This window comes from Rana temporaria, chromosome 7 (assembly GCF_905171775.1).
Source record: "Rana temporaria chromosome 7, aRanTem1.1, whole genome shotgun sequence".
In the NCBI taxonomy this organism is placed as follows: Eukaryota; Metazoa; Chordata; class Amphibia; order Anura; family Ranidae; genus Rana; species Rana temporaria.
Window position 1 is genome coordinate 6531936 of NC_053495.1, and position 15770 is coordinate 6547705.

General features: G+C 46.9%; 1 protein-coding gene across 1 annotated transcript in view; it reads left to right on the forward strand.

The window, feature by feature from the left end:
- LOC120944980 (RNA-binding protein 6-like) overlaps positions 1-15770 on the forward strand; it is a 53910-nt gene that overhangs the window by 11725 nt on the left and 26415 nt on the right. Inside the window, exons 5-6 of the mRNA XM_040358783.1 lie at positions 1694-1763; positions 7488-7561. Of these exons, the coding sequence (XP_040214717.1) occupies positions 1694-1763; positions 7488-7561 (144 nt within the window). The remainder of the gene's footprint in view (positions 1-1693; positions 1764-7487; positions 7562-15770) is intronic.

The window sequence follows — 15770 nt, forward strand, 5'->3', positions numbered from 1 at the left end:
GACTTTGGAAGCCGAAGATCGTTTGGAAAGAAACAGTGTGAACTGAGCCTCAGTCAGGGAACTTGATTCTGATAGTACAGTGGAACCTTGGATTACGAGGATAATCCGTTCCAGGAGAACGCTCGTCATCCAAAGCACTCGCATATCAAAGCGAGTTTCCCCATAGAAGTCAATGAAAATTAAAATTAATTTGTTCTGCATTGACTTTAATGGCGTGCAATACCGCATGTGGCCAGAGGTGAGGGGGGGGCACCGCAGAGTCAGGATTTTAAAAAAAAATACAGTGCTCCTATTGCGAAACGCTCGTTAACCGCGTTACTCGCAATCCGAGGGTTAACTGTACTTGGATAGAATAATGGAAAGTATTGTGTGGATAGGTTTCTGTGGTGGTAGAGCAGCCGAAGCTGTGTATTAGTGACTAATATCAGTACAGTTGAGGGGAGGGTGGGGCGGCGGCACTGGTACTTAGTGCAAGTAAGAGATTAAATGACTGATTAGTTTCATACAAGGGTACAGCCATATGGGGTACCATCCTTTACAGTAATGTCATTACTCCGACAGGATAGGTCAGGCAGTTATGGGCAACTCTCGGGGTATTTAGGGAGCTTAGTTCAGTTTACAAACGGGATACAGCAGTGTGTTAGCCCAGAAGAGATACTGAATTGGTGATTTAATGCCCTATAATGTACAGTTGGGGGGGGGGGGGGAATCGTCAGTATAGTAATGTTATTCAGACAGGGTAGGTTGGACTGTTGTCCAGTTATGGGCAGCTGTCGGGGTATTTGGGGAGCTTAGTTCACTTTACAAACGGGATATATTGGTGTGTTAGCGCAGGTGAGATAATGAATTTAATGATTTGATGTCCTATAAGGTAATTTTGCCCCAAGGGCCGGATAAAGGCCAACATCTGGCCCTCGGGCCGCAGTTTGGAGACCCCTGTCCTATATGGTACAGTGGGGTGGGGGGAATTGTCAGTATAGTAATGTTGTTTAGATAGGGTAGGTTGGACTGTTGTGGAAGCTCTATTGGTATTTAGGGAGCTTAGTTCACTATATACTCAGAATGGAGCCATGTGTTGGTCCGAGTAAGTTATTAAATTGGTGTCACGTGTACAGCGGTGGGGTACCATCCTTAGTGATGTTGTTGTTTAGACAGGGTAGGTGGGGCAGTTGTTGGGAGCTCTCAGTCTCATCTCATTGCTCAGACCGGGTAGGTGGGGCAGTTGTTGGGAGCTCTCAGTCTCATCTCATTGCTCAGACCGGGTAGGTGGGGCAGTTGTTGGGAGCTCTTAGTCTCATCTTATTGCTTAGACCGGGTAGGTGGGGCAGTTGTTGGGAGCTCTTAGTCTCATCTTATTGCTCAGACCGGGTAGGTGGGGCAGTTGTTGGGAGCTCTGTCTCATCTCATTGCTCAGACCGGGTAGGTGGGGCAGTTGTTGGGAGCTCTGTCTCATCTCATTGCTCAGACCGGGTAGGTGGGGCAGTTGTTGGGAGCTCTCAGTCTCGGGGTATTTAGGGAGCTTGGCTCAGTATACAGCAGTGTGTTGGGGCAAGTGAGGTCCTATATTAGTGACTTTAAGCAATCATCTCATTGCTCAGACCGGATAGGTGGAGGGTTTAGAGAGCTTAGCTCAGTAGACACGAAGGATATGGCTTTGTTTTTTCCGTCTTCTCATTGTCTTTTTCTCCCACAGATCCTGTGCGCGCTCAGAAGTGCGCACAACCTGCCGGAGACCAGCGTGAACCTCATCGGATACCTTCCAGGTGAGTGTACAGTTTTCTGCCTGCTATTAGATTGAAGTGCAAATGAGCTGAACTGTCCTCACCTAGTGGGGTCCTTGGGCAGGAGAATATAACTTCCTAGTGGAGTATATTGTTACCCGTAGGGCCTCCTTCACACTGGCACGCCGCCTGCCTTCACCTTTTCTAAAGTGCAGTGTCCTTGGAAGTGCAGACAACTTTTTATGCTTCCCAGATCACTTTTTTTCCTGAGCGCTCAGAATTACATTTTTTTCTAAACGCAGATAAATTGATGGCACCTAAGCTTTACCTTATCTTTTTATATGCTTTTAGAAATGTCCTATTAATGCAGGCCTGGCAGTAGCGGTGTGAATGAAGCCCTAAAGCTTCAGAACATCTTGGAGTCTCTTCTTCAGACGTAAATGGTGCTCCTATGAAAGCAAAAATATGCCAGAAGAGACCCGGGCTGAATTTGCCATTAAAAGCTATAAAAAAAGATTCTTTCAGTAAGGTAAACTGCTGCAGACAGGAAGTGCAGACAGCTGCAGGCGCATGTACTTGCAGCAGCCTTCTAAATCTTTCTGTCACCTTCAGGTACCAAGGACAGATACTCCTGGCACATTAGGGTAGTAATGGAATGACATCGGGAACCCACCCACACACATTCCTATTGGCCTACCATTGGGAATGCACAGGAGGGGCGGAATAGTTTAATCACTTGCTGTAGATTTACAGAGAGCGGGTGACAGGTGCAGGATCAGCATCCTAAGACCCCTTTCCCACTGGGGTAGTTTTTTTAGGCGCTTTAGCGCAAAAAAAAAAAAGCCTGAAAGAAGCCTCATCTGCAATCCCAATGTGAAAGCCACAAGTGCTTTCAGAGCCCTTTCACACTGCCTGAAAAACGCTGGTAAAGCGCAGCTAAGACCCTTTTCACACTGGGGCATTTTTCAGGTGCTTTGGCTTTAAAAAAAAAGCTCCTAAAGCGCTGCAAAGAAGCTGCTTGCAGGATTATTATTTTTTTTGACGCCATGCCAGGTCAGCGCCTCAGTGTGAAAGCACTCAGGCTTTCACATTGGGATTGCAGATGCAGCTTCTTTCAGGCGCTTTTTTAACGATAAAGCGCATGAAAAACGCCCCAGTGTGAAAGGGGTCTTGGTGTACGTTTCTGGACTAGTTATGAGTTTGGGGTGCGTGACCTGTGATTGGACACGGCACAGGTTTCAGCCAATGATTTTGAATTAAACCTGATTTGACTGTGGCCAGTCACAGAACGCAGAGCTCTGTACACAAAATCAGCAATCTGGCTGTTTCTTCTCCCTGAAGCTTTGATTTGGCCGTGAGAGGAAGGTTTGGCAGTTGCTGTAGGTTGGGCGCCATCATTTCTGCTTGCAGCAGTTTGCTCCTTTCCCCCCCAGTGACCGTCGCCTTTATTTTGTATTTTCCTGCCTCTGCTATCGCCCGGTATTGTACTGTGTTTGCTATCGGCAGAGTCTAGACTAGGACAGAGATGTACAGGAATCCCCCGTCCCCCTGAGGAGTCTGTGTCTGATATATAATGCTACCAATCTCCCCCCAGATATGATGAGAGAATGCCAGAAAATTGTAAAAGAAACAATCCTCAACTGCTGCTATTAAAGCTTATTGTAAATAATATGCTTGCAGTGATTGGTTGTTCCTATTATTAACGGTCTGATAATGTTACTGTGGCTCATGTACTTTTAATTTGGTTATGAAGTGGACTAAATCACTCCTTGTGCAAATTCTGAATATGACGAGGTTGTTAAAGATAAAAGTTTCTCCCTGGAGATAAACTCCTAATATTTCCTGGTGTAGACAAGTGTTGCAAGTTTATAACCATGATCAGTGGTGGTCGGTGGAATTTTTATGGGGGGGGGGGGGGCTTCAAATAGTATGACACAATTCCCCCACCCCCCTGTCGTTGGAACGGTCAGTTGTACTTTCCTCATCACCGCTTCCCATGCTCTGCGGTCTTCTGTTTCCCTAATCTCCAAGGCGGCTTCCATTTCTTCTCTCTTTTTAGCGGCCAATCGGGAGTCTTTTTCGGCCAATCAGAAAATGGGTCTCGCACGCTTCTGATTGGCCGGATTGAGGATCGGTGTTACAACAGCGAATTGTCATTCACTGTTGTAATATTTGGGTGGGCTCATGGCGCAATGCTCTGTGCCACGAGCCCACCCTATGGCTCTAATCGGGTGCTTAAACCACCCCCACCCCCCCCCTCGCTGTGATTCACATGCTTGAAAGGGGCAAGATGCATGGATAGATTCATGCGATGCACAAATCAATTCTTCATATAGGGGTGCTGAGGACAGAGGATCGGCGGCCACTGCAAGGGCTTCGTTCCAAGGTAAGTATTTCATAGTGTGCTAGTATGCAGTGCATACTAGCACATTATGCCATTGTCTTACTGGTTTCTTTTCTGCAGCGCTTTAATGGCTGCGCATAGATGTGAATGCAGTCTTTGAAATCCCCCCCACCCCTGGGGCAAGAGCACTGCATATCGCCCTTCTACCCAGTTGAGTAGCGCTGACATCTATTAAGACTTTTATCAGCATCGTGTGTGTCCAGCGTATCGAATACTTCACCGCATTCTGTCTCTTATGATTGGAAATATCAACCGTTCTGCTAGAACTGCGTTTATTCTTTTTTTATCTACAAGCAAGATCTTATTAAATATTAACAAAACCAGAATATTTTATTTTTTATTTTTTTGCAGTTTACAGGATGCTTTAAATGATTGGCAAAGCCTTGTTCATGGCTACACTGACCATGACTTTGCTTTGTGCCTAACATCCTTCTTACCCCTGAGGGACCCTTAAAAAAAAAAAAAAAAACTTTCAGGACCCGGGGAACACCTATTAAAAAGGGAGTTTGCCCAACAGCTCATGGTACGTTGAGGTGATAGTAAAGGTTCAGGGTTTAAAAAAATAAAAATATGTACTTGCCTGCTCTGTTTTATGGTTTTGCACAGAGCAGCCCCAATCCTCTTCTTCTCGAGTCCCCCGCCAACAGTTTTTCTGGCAAACACCCCCCCAGCAATCCAGGGTACTTATGTAGGCTTGTTCTCAAATCCTACTGGCTGCATCTATATACACACAGTGAAGCCCTAGCTGCTATCAGTCTGCCCTGTGAGAAAGGAGAGAGCAATCGCTGGATTGAGATCGGGCACAAGTAAGTATGAGGAGGAGGGGGATCTGAGACGGAAGTTTTTTTTTTTTTTTTTTTAACCTTTTAAAGGAGAAGTACAACCAAAGCTCATTTGGCTGTACTACTGTGGATCACAAGAGTGCAGTCCATTTTCAGCAGACTGCGAACTGAAGCCCGCTGTCGGGTGACGTCACAGAGCAAGTCCAGGCTCGGGAAAGGTTGTGACCATACGGTCAGGTTCTGGGCATATACCTGGACCGGCACCCAGCTCAGCCTCTTCAGCCGAGGGGGGGGGGGGGGGCAGCAGAGAGTGGTGACTGATAGTCACCAGCTCTCTGCTCAGGGTGCTCTATGAACCGAGCAATCGGCGGTGGTTGATCGCTCGCTTCTCGGTCTTGGGGCCTGCGGGGAATGCAGCATCCACCTAGTTAAGTATGATTCTTCTCTTTTAATGCAGAGAACGCATTCAGGTTAAAACAAACTTGAGGCTTTAAAACCACTTTGAAGAAAGATTGAAATAAAAGCAATGTAGTGTACCCAGCATAAACAAAAACATCTTTAGGAAAATCTTGAAATTGAATAAAAGCAGAAAAGAAAGGCAGATCATAAAACACCTGATGTGATCAATGTAGAAGATTCCCTTTACATTGGTGGTAAGTGGAAAATGACGCCCTTGCGTTTGGTGGTCAGTGTAGGTAGAACATTTGCTCATTGCCCAAGGAACCTCTGGAAACCTCCAGGAGGAACCTTAGTAGACCTTCCATGGATCTCTGGTTGGAAACGATGGCCCGGGGTGTCCATGGAGCTTACAGGCGCTTCTTAAAGCGGGGGTTCACCCAAAAAACATTTTTAACATTGCATTCAGCCGAGTTGTCAGAATGACAATCGGACGTTTTTTATTTTATTTTATCCCCGTACATACCGTATTTTCACCGCCGCTTCCGGGCTTCTGGGCGTTCCTAATTGATTGACAGGCTTCCGACCATAGCATACAGCGTGTCACAAGTTGCCGAAAGAAGCCGGACTGCGAGTCGGCTCTCTACGGCACCTGCGCACCGACGTTCGGCAACTCGTGAGACGCTGTATGCGATGGTCGGAAGCATGTCAATCAATTGGGAACGCCCAGTCCCGCAGAAGACATACCCTGAAGCGGCGGTGAAAATACGGTATGTACGGGGATAAAATAAAATAAAAAATGTCCGATTGTCATTCTGACAACTCGGCTGAATGTAATGTTAAAAAAAATTTTTTTGGGTGAACCCCCGCTTTAACGCCCGTACACACGATCGGATTTTCCAACAATTGTGTGATGGCCGTGTTTTGTTGGATTATCCGACCATCTGTACGCTCCATCGGACAATTGTCGGAATTTCTGACAACAAATGTTGGCTGGTCATGCTCTCAAATTTTCCAACAACAAATGTGTTTTGTCGGATTAAACCAACGTGTGTACACAAAACCTTCGGACTAAAATCTGAAGTACGCATGCTCCGAACCAATGCTAACCATAAGATAACCTTGGCAGAAGTTGCCCAAAGGGTGGCGCTAAAGAGCTGAAAAAAAACATGTAGTTTCGTGTGTGTTGGCTGAATGCAGAATACGTTTACGGCCAACGCCCTTCAGACAAAATTCCACGGATTTGTTGGATGGACGTTTGACTGTGTGTACGAGGCTTTAGATTGTTGCCTAAATGATGGCCAGTGAGAATTTGCTCCATGCATGGATATACCGTATTTATTGGGGTATAGCGCGCTCCCACGTATAGCTCGCACCCCTAAAGTTGCCCTGAAATTCCTGTAAAAAAAATGTTATAAGATTTTATTACTTACAGTTTTGGTGTCTTGCCCAGCGTCCATCGTCTGGTCCGGTGTCCGTCTGCGGCCTCGGTGGTGTCCTCCCGGCTTCTCCAGCACGCGCCTCAAGTTGAGTCCTCGCTTCCCGCGCTCAGTTCCATCGCCTCCGCCGACATATACCGAGTGCAGTACACTCGGGTACATTCGGCAAGGCTCGGCTTCGCTCACGCTCTGTGACGTTTATGCGTGAGCACGAGCGAACCCGAGCCTAGCCGAATGTACCCGAGTGTACTGCACTCGGTATATGTCGGCGGCTCCATTCAAACTGAGCGCGGGAAGCAGCTATCGACGTATATCGCGCACCCACGATTTTCCCCTTGTTTTAAGGGGAAAAAAGTGCGCGATATACGCCGATAAATACGGTAGTTATCCATATCGGCTTCCCTCACACTATTCACAAACCTATTTATTTTTCTGTTCTTGCCTTTTAGAGCAGATATTGATCTGTACTGTTTTTTTTGTTCTTCAGCTTCAAAGGTTTTATTTTTGTGGTACTCGAGGTAATGCAAAGGTCTCTTAGATGTCCATTTTCTTGTAGATCTCAGTCCAGCTCTTTTGTTCAAACATCTTTTCTGTATGGTAATTCTCAGTTGCATGTTATGTGACCCCCTAAGGATCAAATGATTTACAATGTTTCTTTGGGAGGGCTGTGTATTTTTTATGACTGCTCCTGTTTTCTTCATGTCATACTAACTGGCGTCCCGTCTGTATCACATGCTGTCCCCAGGTTACAGCCTCGGCTCTGTCTGCGTGGAGTTTTCCCTCGTGGAAGAGGCCGTCGGATGCATGGAAGCCAACAAGGTTGCTTAATCCACCGGTTCTGCGCTGCTGTGGAAGGATGGACAGGAGGAGGGGGGCGGCGGGAAATGGGGGGGGACAGGGATTCAGGTGGCACTCGCAGAGGGTTAACAATTGTGCTGGGGCAACTGCGACTGGCACACTTGTGTATCTTTTGTGTGCCACACACTGAACATGCGTGTGATGGAAGCACACGGCTACACACTGCCTGTGTCTGTGGCTGCAGAGTTCTCCATGGCGTGCCACCAGGAAACGGCTCTGTGCCTTTATAGACAAAGTACATGGGGGGTAGAGAGGGAACCATCAGCTAAAGTAGCGTTAAAGGCCAACTCCAGCCTTAATAAATAAAGTCAAATTTTATTTATTCTGCATTAGATAAAAGAAAAAAATCCGCTCGGTGCAATACTCACCTACTGTCCAGCGCTGTCCCTAGCAGACACTCTTCTTCCAATTCTCTTCTAGGTTGAATGACATCCAGCATCATTCAACTCGCTTCCTGTGAGCCCAGGCTGTCATAGACACGCCCCCCCATCACTCCACCTGGGCTCACAGTCCATAAGATGGCGCTCACATGACACGGCTTGAGCACCATTCTATCTAGCAGTGAGGACCACTTAAAGTGGTATTAAACCCTCCTTTCTTCTTTTTTTTTTTTTTTTTTTTTTTTTTATGAGAATTTATAGCATATTTCAGCTGCTCGCTCCGTATCTCCCCAGTACCACTTCCCTGAACTTCCAGTTGGGCAGTGGAGGAGCGGCTTACATTCCTAAGCCTTCAAAGTGGCCTGTTTGTGTCGGCTCAGAGCATCAGCACTTCGGGGTGGAGCATGCTCGTAAGTGTGTCTACAGCGGGGCTCCGAAGGGACCCTAAAGGGCAATGTAGCCACCCTAAGGCCTGATTGTGTAAGTGCAGTGTGAACGGCAAGCTTTTACAAAGCATTTGCAGAGCTTTAGCAAGTTTTGATGTAGCTTTTTAGACCCCTTTTACACTGAGGGTGTATTGCAGGCGCTATAGCGTTAGAAATGGCGCCTGCAATCCACCTTTAAAAAGCTGCTCCATTGTCTCCAGTGTGAAAGCCTTAGCGATTTCACAACAGAGCGGTGCGCTAGGACAGTAAATCGCACCTTTGGAGCGGTGTGTTTACTACTCCTCCACCGCTGCTGCCCATTGAAATCAATGGGACAGCATGGCTATACCACCTGCAATGCACTGCTGAAGAATCTCTCTCTCTCTCTCTCTCTCTCTATCTATCTATCTATCTATCTATCTATCTATCTATCTATCTATCTATCTATCTATCTATCTATCTATCTATCTATCTATATATATATATATATATATATATATATAATCTCTCTTTTTCTCTATATTATCTCTCTCTATATTATCTCTCCCTCTCTCTATATTATCTCTTTTTCTCTCTCTCTATATTATCTCTTTTTCTCTCTCTCTATATTATCTCTTTTTCTCTCTCTCTCTCTCTCTTATCTCTTTTTCTCTCTCTCTCTCTCTCTATATTATCTCTCTTTCTCTCTCTCTATATTATCTCTCTCTATATTATCTCTCCCTCTCTCTATATTATCTCTTTTTCTCTCTCTCTATATTATCTCTTTTTCTCTCTCTCTCTCTTTCTTATCTCTTTTTCTCTCTCTCTCTCTCTCTATATTATCTCTCTTTCTCTCTCTATATTATCTCTCTCTATATTATCTCTCTTTTTCTCTCTCTCTCTCTCTCTCTCTATATTATCTCTCGTTCTCTCTCTCTCTCTCTATATTATCTCTCGTTCTCTCTCTCTCTCTCTATATATTAAAGCGGGGGTTCACCCTATCGACGGGAAAATTTTTTTTTTTTTTTATTTTACCTTAAAATCAGGCATTGTAGCGCAAGCTACAGTATGCCTGTCCCGAATTTTTTACCGCCGTACTCACCTTGTAGTCGTCCATCGAAGATTCCGGGGAATGGGCGTGCCTATGGAGACGGAGGATGATTGACGGCCGGCTCTGGCGCGTCACGCTTCTCCGGAAATAGCCGAAATAGGCTTGGTCTTCACGACGCGTGCGCATAGCCTGTGCGCAGGCGCCGTGAAGAGCCGAGACCTACTCCGGCTGTCTTCGGGGAGAGTGACGTGCCAGGGCCGGCCGTCAATCATCCTCCCTCTCCATAGGCACGCCCATTCCCCGCGGGAGCCGGAATCTACGATGGACGACTACAAGGTGAGTACGGGGTTAAAAAAATCGGGACAGGTCGCGCTACAATGCCTGTCTCGATGGTAAAATGTGTCGGGGGGGGGGGGGGGGGTGAACTACCGCTTTAACTCTCGTTCTCTCTCTCTCTCTCTCTATATTATCTCTCGTTCTCTCTCTCTCTCTCTCTCTCTCTATTATCTCTCTCTCTCTCTCTCTATTATCTCTCTCTCTCTCTCTCTCTCTCTCTATTATCTCTCGTTCTCTCTCTCTCTCTCTCTCTCTCTCTCTCTCTCTCTCTCTCTCTCTCTCTCTCTCTCTATTATCTCTCGTTCTCTCTCTCTCTCTCTCTCTCTCTTATCTCTCGTTCTCTCTCTCTCTCTCTCTCTCTCTCTCTATTATCTCTCGTTCTCTCTCTCTCTCTTATCTCTCGTTCTCTCTCTCTATATTATCTCTCGTTCTCTCTCTCTATATTATCTCTCTCAAAAAAAAAAATATATATATATAATATTTTTTTTTGAGAGAGCGAATATAGAGAGAGATATACTGAGCCTTGCCAGTGGAAGTGGTTAAAAGCTTCAGCAAAGCTCGCTGTTCGCACTGCTCTTATACAAGCTGAAGCCCGTGTGAAGCGGCCATAAATGGAGACGGAGGACCGAGCGAAATCTTAACAAGAAATGGCAGGGAAGTGACAGAACTGAAGGTAAACCTAGGAAGGGAAGAGTTATGCTGCTCTAGTTCACTTTCTAAATGGAGGGTTTAATAACACGTTTTAATACCAAAAAAAAAGCCCCCCACCCCACACATATCCGGCTGGAAGAAATTTACATTTGAGGTATGTATTTTTCATTTTTATTTTGGGGGGGGGGGGGTCAGAATGCTGGAGTTGACCTTTAATATAGATGCAGGAAGAAAGGGGAAAAAAAAGATCTTTAGAAAAACTGTCTTCTTTTTTGCTATGAATTGCCGATCTGGTTCACATTTCATCTTGTGGAGCGATGTGTCCGATGGCCGATGTGGACCGGAATACTTTTATCGGCCGTTGTTCTTTGGTAGAGTGATGCCATAAGAGACATTGAGCACAAAGCTGGAACACTTTCCTTTGTGCAGCAAAGATGCAGTCACAGCGACACAACCTTCTGCTTACCGGTGGCTGAAAGTCCTCTTGATTTATAGATATTGTTCTTTCAGGGCTATATATGATAAAGGCTACATGATATCTTCTCTCTAACAAAACTACACCTAAAAGTCAGAGAAATGAAGGAACACACTTGCCAGTAATTCTTTGTACAGGGTAGCTCCAGTGGGCGCTGGAGGGGAGCGCAGAGGGACGGTGACTGACAGTCACAGCTCTCCGCACTGAGCGATCAGCTGTGTTTGATCATTCAGTCCTCACTGCAGAGCCCGTGGAGGACAGATGCAGCATTGGCTCGATGCTTCATCCCCCTAGCTGAGTATGTGTGTTTTTTTTTTTTCAAAACTTTTAGTTAAGCTAAAAAAAAAAATCTCTACAGCTTTAGGGCTCTTTCACACGGGCGACCCGTTCAGGTCCGCCTGCCAGTTTTTTAGGCGGACTTGAACGGGCGCTCCGTGCTCCTCTATGGAGCCGCGGATGTCAGCGGTGACATGCCCGCTGACATTCAACCCGCTCCGATCCGCCAAAGTGTGACAGAGGAAAAACCTACTTTTCCATCCGTCTGGCGGATCAGGTGAACACGGACAGACGGTCCGTGTTCATCCGATCCCCCCCTAGGGGAGAGCGGAGAAAAGACAGGGCGGTCCCTGAACAGTGTGCGGGGACCGCCCTGTCATCCGCCGGCTCAGCGTGAATTATTTTTCACTGCTAGGAGGTCCCGTCCTCTTCCTGACTTTCCCCCATTCACAGATTATATATACGGTCGGAATCTCCGACAAGAAAAGTCCAATGTGAGCTTTTGGTCGAAAATTCCGACCGTGTGTAGGCCCTGTCGGAATTTCCGCCAACAAAAAATTGAGAGCTGGTTCTCAAATTTTTTTGACGGAAAAAAGTGCAGTCCTTCACTTACCTCATCCTTCCATTTTGCTTTTAAATGTCCTTATTTCTTCTGAGAAATACTCACTTCCTGTTCTTCTGTCTGTAACGCCACACAGTAATGCGAGGCTTACTTCCTGGTGTGGAGTGTCGTGCTCGCCCCCTCCCTTGGACTACAGGGGGGGCGGCGCTCCTGCGCCCTTTATGGACTCACCGTCGCTGGCTGAAAATGATTCCTCATTGATTGTCTAGAACCACCATTTTCAACTAGGGTTCCTCCAGAGCAGATGTCTCTAAACTTTCTAAACAAAGGACCAGCTGACAGTCCTTTTGGACTTTAGGAGGGCCAGAATGTGGACAGTGGGAGTAGGTCATGTTCCAGCATCAGTGGAAGTAAACTATGACTAGGGCTTGGTGGTCAGTGGGAGTAAAGCAATTACCGTATTTATCGGCGTATAACACACACTTTTTTCAGGGGAAAATCATGGGTGCACGTTATACGCCGATCCTCGCTGTCTCTTGAGCGCCGCCAATAAAGCCCGAGCCGAGTGTACTGCACACTCGGCTAGGCTACGCTTGCAGCCACGCAAGAGGAGCCGATCCTCGCTGTCTCTGAGCGCCGCCGACAAAGGCCAAGCCGAGTGTACTGCGCACTCGGCCACGTGAGAGAAGCCGATCCTCGATGTCTCTGAGCGCCGCCGACAAAGGCCGAGTGTACTGCGCACTCGGCCACGTGAGAGAAGCCGATCCGCGCTGTCTCTGAGCGCCGCCGACAAAGACTAAGCCAAGTGTACTGTGCGCTAGGCTCCGCCCGCAGCCACGCGAGAGGAGCCGAACACACCGGAAATCCGGCTCCACCCGCAGCCACGCGAGAGGAGCCAAACACACCGGAAATCCGGCTCTGTACAGCTCGACCGAGGCGCCAAATTCAAACACCCAACGCTGCAACCCCCGGCAGACGGACGCCGACAAGGCTGGACGGATCGGCAGACGGACGCCGACAAGGCTGGACGGATCGGCAGACGGACACCAAGGCTGGATGGACCCCGCGCAAGGTTGCAGACGTATGCCAGACAAGGCCGCCGATGGACGCCGGGCAAGACAGCAGACGAACACCGACAAGGCAGGACGGACCCTGCGCAAAGCTGCCGATGGACGCCGGGCAAGACATCCAAAATGTACGTTTTTTTTTCTTAAACATCCCTTCTCAGCTTGGGGTGCGTGTTATACGCCGGCGCGTGGTATACCCCGATAAATTCGGTAAATAGCACCTGTGGTCAATAGGAGGAGAAATAGTGATGCATCATTTGCGTCAATAGGAGAGATAGTGCCCCATCATGGGTGTCTGTGGCAGGAATTATGCACCACTGTTGGTGTCCGGCACCGGTCCTGGGGGAAAAAAAATCCTTCTTCTTTCTTTCTTCTTTTTTCTTTTGTTTTTTTTTTCTTCTTCTATCTGTAAGGGGTAATTCTTCCGAATGACCATAAGTGTAAGGAGAATTCTTCCCACTGACCATCAGACTGTTGTATCATGAGTTGTAGATATAGTAAGTTTTAGCAGAGGTTCCTCTGGGTGGTGACCGTTATTTTTTTTAATCAGAAAAAAAATTTGATCGTGGAAACACCAACTTTATTTTGGCACCACATCCCTAGATTGAATAGATGAACAGGGAAGATTTGCGACTTATTTTTATTTTTTTAGGTGCAGAAATAATATCAAATATATTATCTAAAAATCGTTTTTTTTTTATTTTGAGAAACAAAATAAAAAATGTATTAAAAGTATAACAGTTGGCAAGTACAGTATATCCCAGTATTGGCAAGACAGCACTGTAAGGTGGATTTCCCAACATGTTTCGCCCATATGTTGGGCTTCAAGCCCTTCATGTTTCGCCCCAACATATAGGCGAAACATGTTGGGAAATCCACCTTACAGTGCTGTCTTGCTAATACTGGGATATGCTGTACTTGCCAACTGTTATACTTTTAATACATTTTTTATTTTGTTTCTCAAAATAAAAAAGATTTTTAAATATATATTTGATATTATTTCTGCACCTAAAAAATCCCAAATATCTTCCCTGTTCATTTGTTTATTCATCGTTCTCGCTTTGCATGTCCCAAAGAGGTTATCTAAAGTGATTTAATCTCTCATTATTCCATTTTCATGCTTTGCTGTGTGTGCCCTGTCACCTTTGGCCATATCTGTATATGGGCCTCCTGATGTGGAGTTGCGGTTGGTACATTTTGCCTTTTTTGATTGGTAGGGTTGGCATCCAATTGCTGCGACACTCTTATCTGCATCAGCACACTGCCATTTGAGTTCTCTTCCCAGTGTTGGGTGGATCGTACATTTCATGGGAAGGTGTAACATTCTTGTACCTTTGGGACATCGAGGTGGGCTAATAGATGAGAGGTGAAGGTTTCTGTGAATGAATGACGGATGCAGTTGTGTGGGCAGAGAGCCCTGCAAGCCGGGCCATTTTAAATTTCCACAGCTGCTGCAGAGAAAAAACCCAACAGCTGTCGGAGAGGGGGGTTCTTTTGAGCTTGGGTGGTGCACTTGACACCATTTTAGTTTAAGCCCTAAATTTGGGTGCAACATGGTCCTAAAACTTGACTTGTTCTTTAAAATGCTGCATACTCTTGGTCCAGTATATACTGTCTTCAGGCCCTCGGAGTGTGTTGGCTTTGTGAGCGTCCCTTATCTGATTTTTATATTAGAATTATTTCATATTCTAGATTTAAGTCTCTTTGTGGCACCTCAATCTCGGGTCCATCTAGTTAGAAGCCAAGGAAACTGGAAATTCTTGGCGTGCAAAAGCTGCCAATCCAGAAACCATTCCTACCTTGTCCAAATCCCACTGCGACTCCTATACCAGCAGGACCTTTGGGGTTCAGAAGCTACACTTCAATTCAAGATCTTATCGCTGTCTGTGCCCCTTCTGGAGACATTCATCTTCTATTTGTCCTGGACACCATTGTCTCGAGGGAAGGAAGTGATGGGAAACCCAAACGTATACAGTTTTTACATGGGGATATTTTAGTAGAGACATCTTGTTTCAGCTGCTGAGTACATTTTTGCCTCACTTTAGATAAGTGGTTCTCAACCACCAGGCCTTTACCTGTCTTGTCTCCAGCCAGGTGCAGATCTCTTAACCTCCCGTAGTGTCCTCCAACCTCCTGTAGTGTCCTCCAACCTCCCGTAGTGTCCTCCAACCTCCCGTAGTGCCCTCCAGGAACCTCATTCTAACATGGCCACCAAATCTGCTGTAGACTCTCCTAACTCACTCCACAACCACCAGGCCTTGCCTCCAGCCAGGTGCAGATCTCTTAACCTCTCATGGTGTACTGCAACCAACTGGCCTTTACCTGCTTTGCCTCCAGCCAGGTGCAGATCTCTTAACCTCCCGTAGTGCCCTCCAACCTCCCGTAGTGCCATCCTGCCCTTCACCCTCCAACAGTGCCCTCCAGAAACCTCATTCTTACATGGCCACCAAATCTCCTGTTGACTCTCATAACTCACTCCACAACCACCAGGCCTTTACCTGCCTTGCCTTCAGCCAGGTGCAGATCTCTTAACCTCCCACAGTGGCCTTCACCCTCCCACAGTGGCCTTCACCCTCCCACGGTGCCCTCCAGAAACCTCATTCTCACATGGCCCCCAAATCTGCTGTGGACTCTCATAACTCGCTCCACAACCACCAGGCCTTTACCTGCCTTGCCTCCAGCCAGGTGCAGATCTCTTAACCTCCCGTAGTGCCCTCCAACCTCCCGTAGTGCCCTCCTGCCCTTCACCCTCCAACAGTGCCCTCCAGAAACCTCATTCTTACATGGCCACCAAATCTCCTGTTGACTCTCATAACTCACTCCACAACCACCAGGCCTTTACCCGCCTTGCCTTCAGCCAGGTGCAGATCTCTTAACCTCCCACAGTGGCATTCACCCTCCCACAGTGCCCTCCAGAAACCACATTCTCACATGGCCCCCAAATCTGCTGTGGACTCTCCTAACTCGC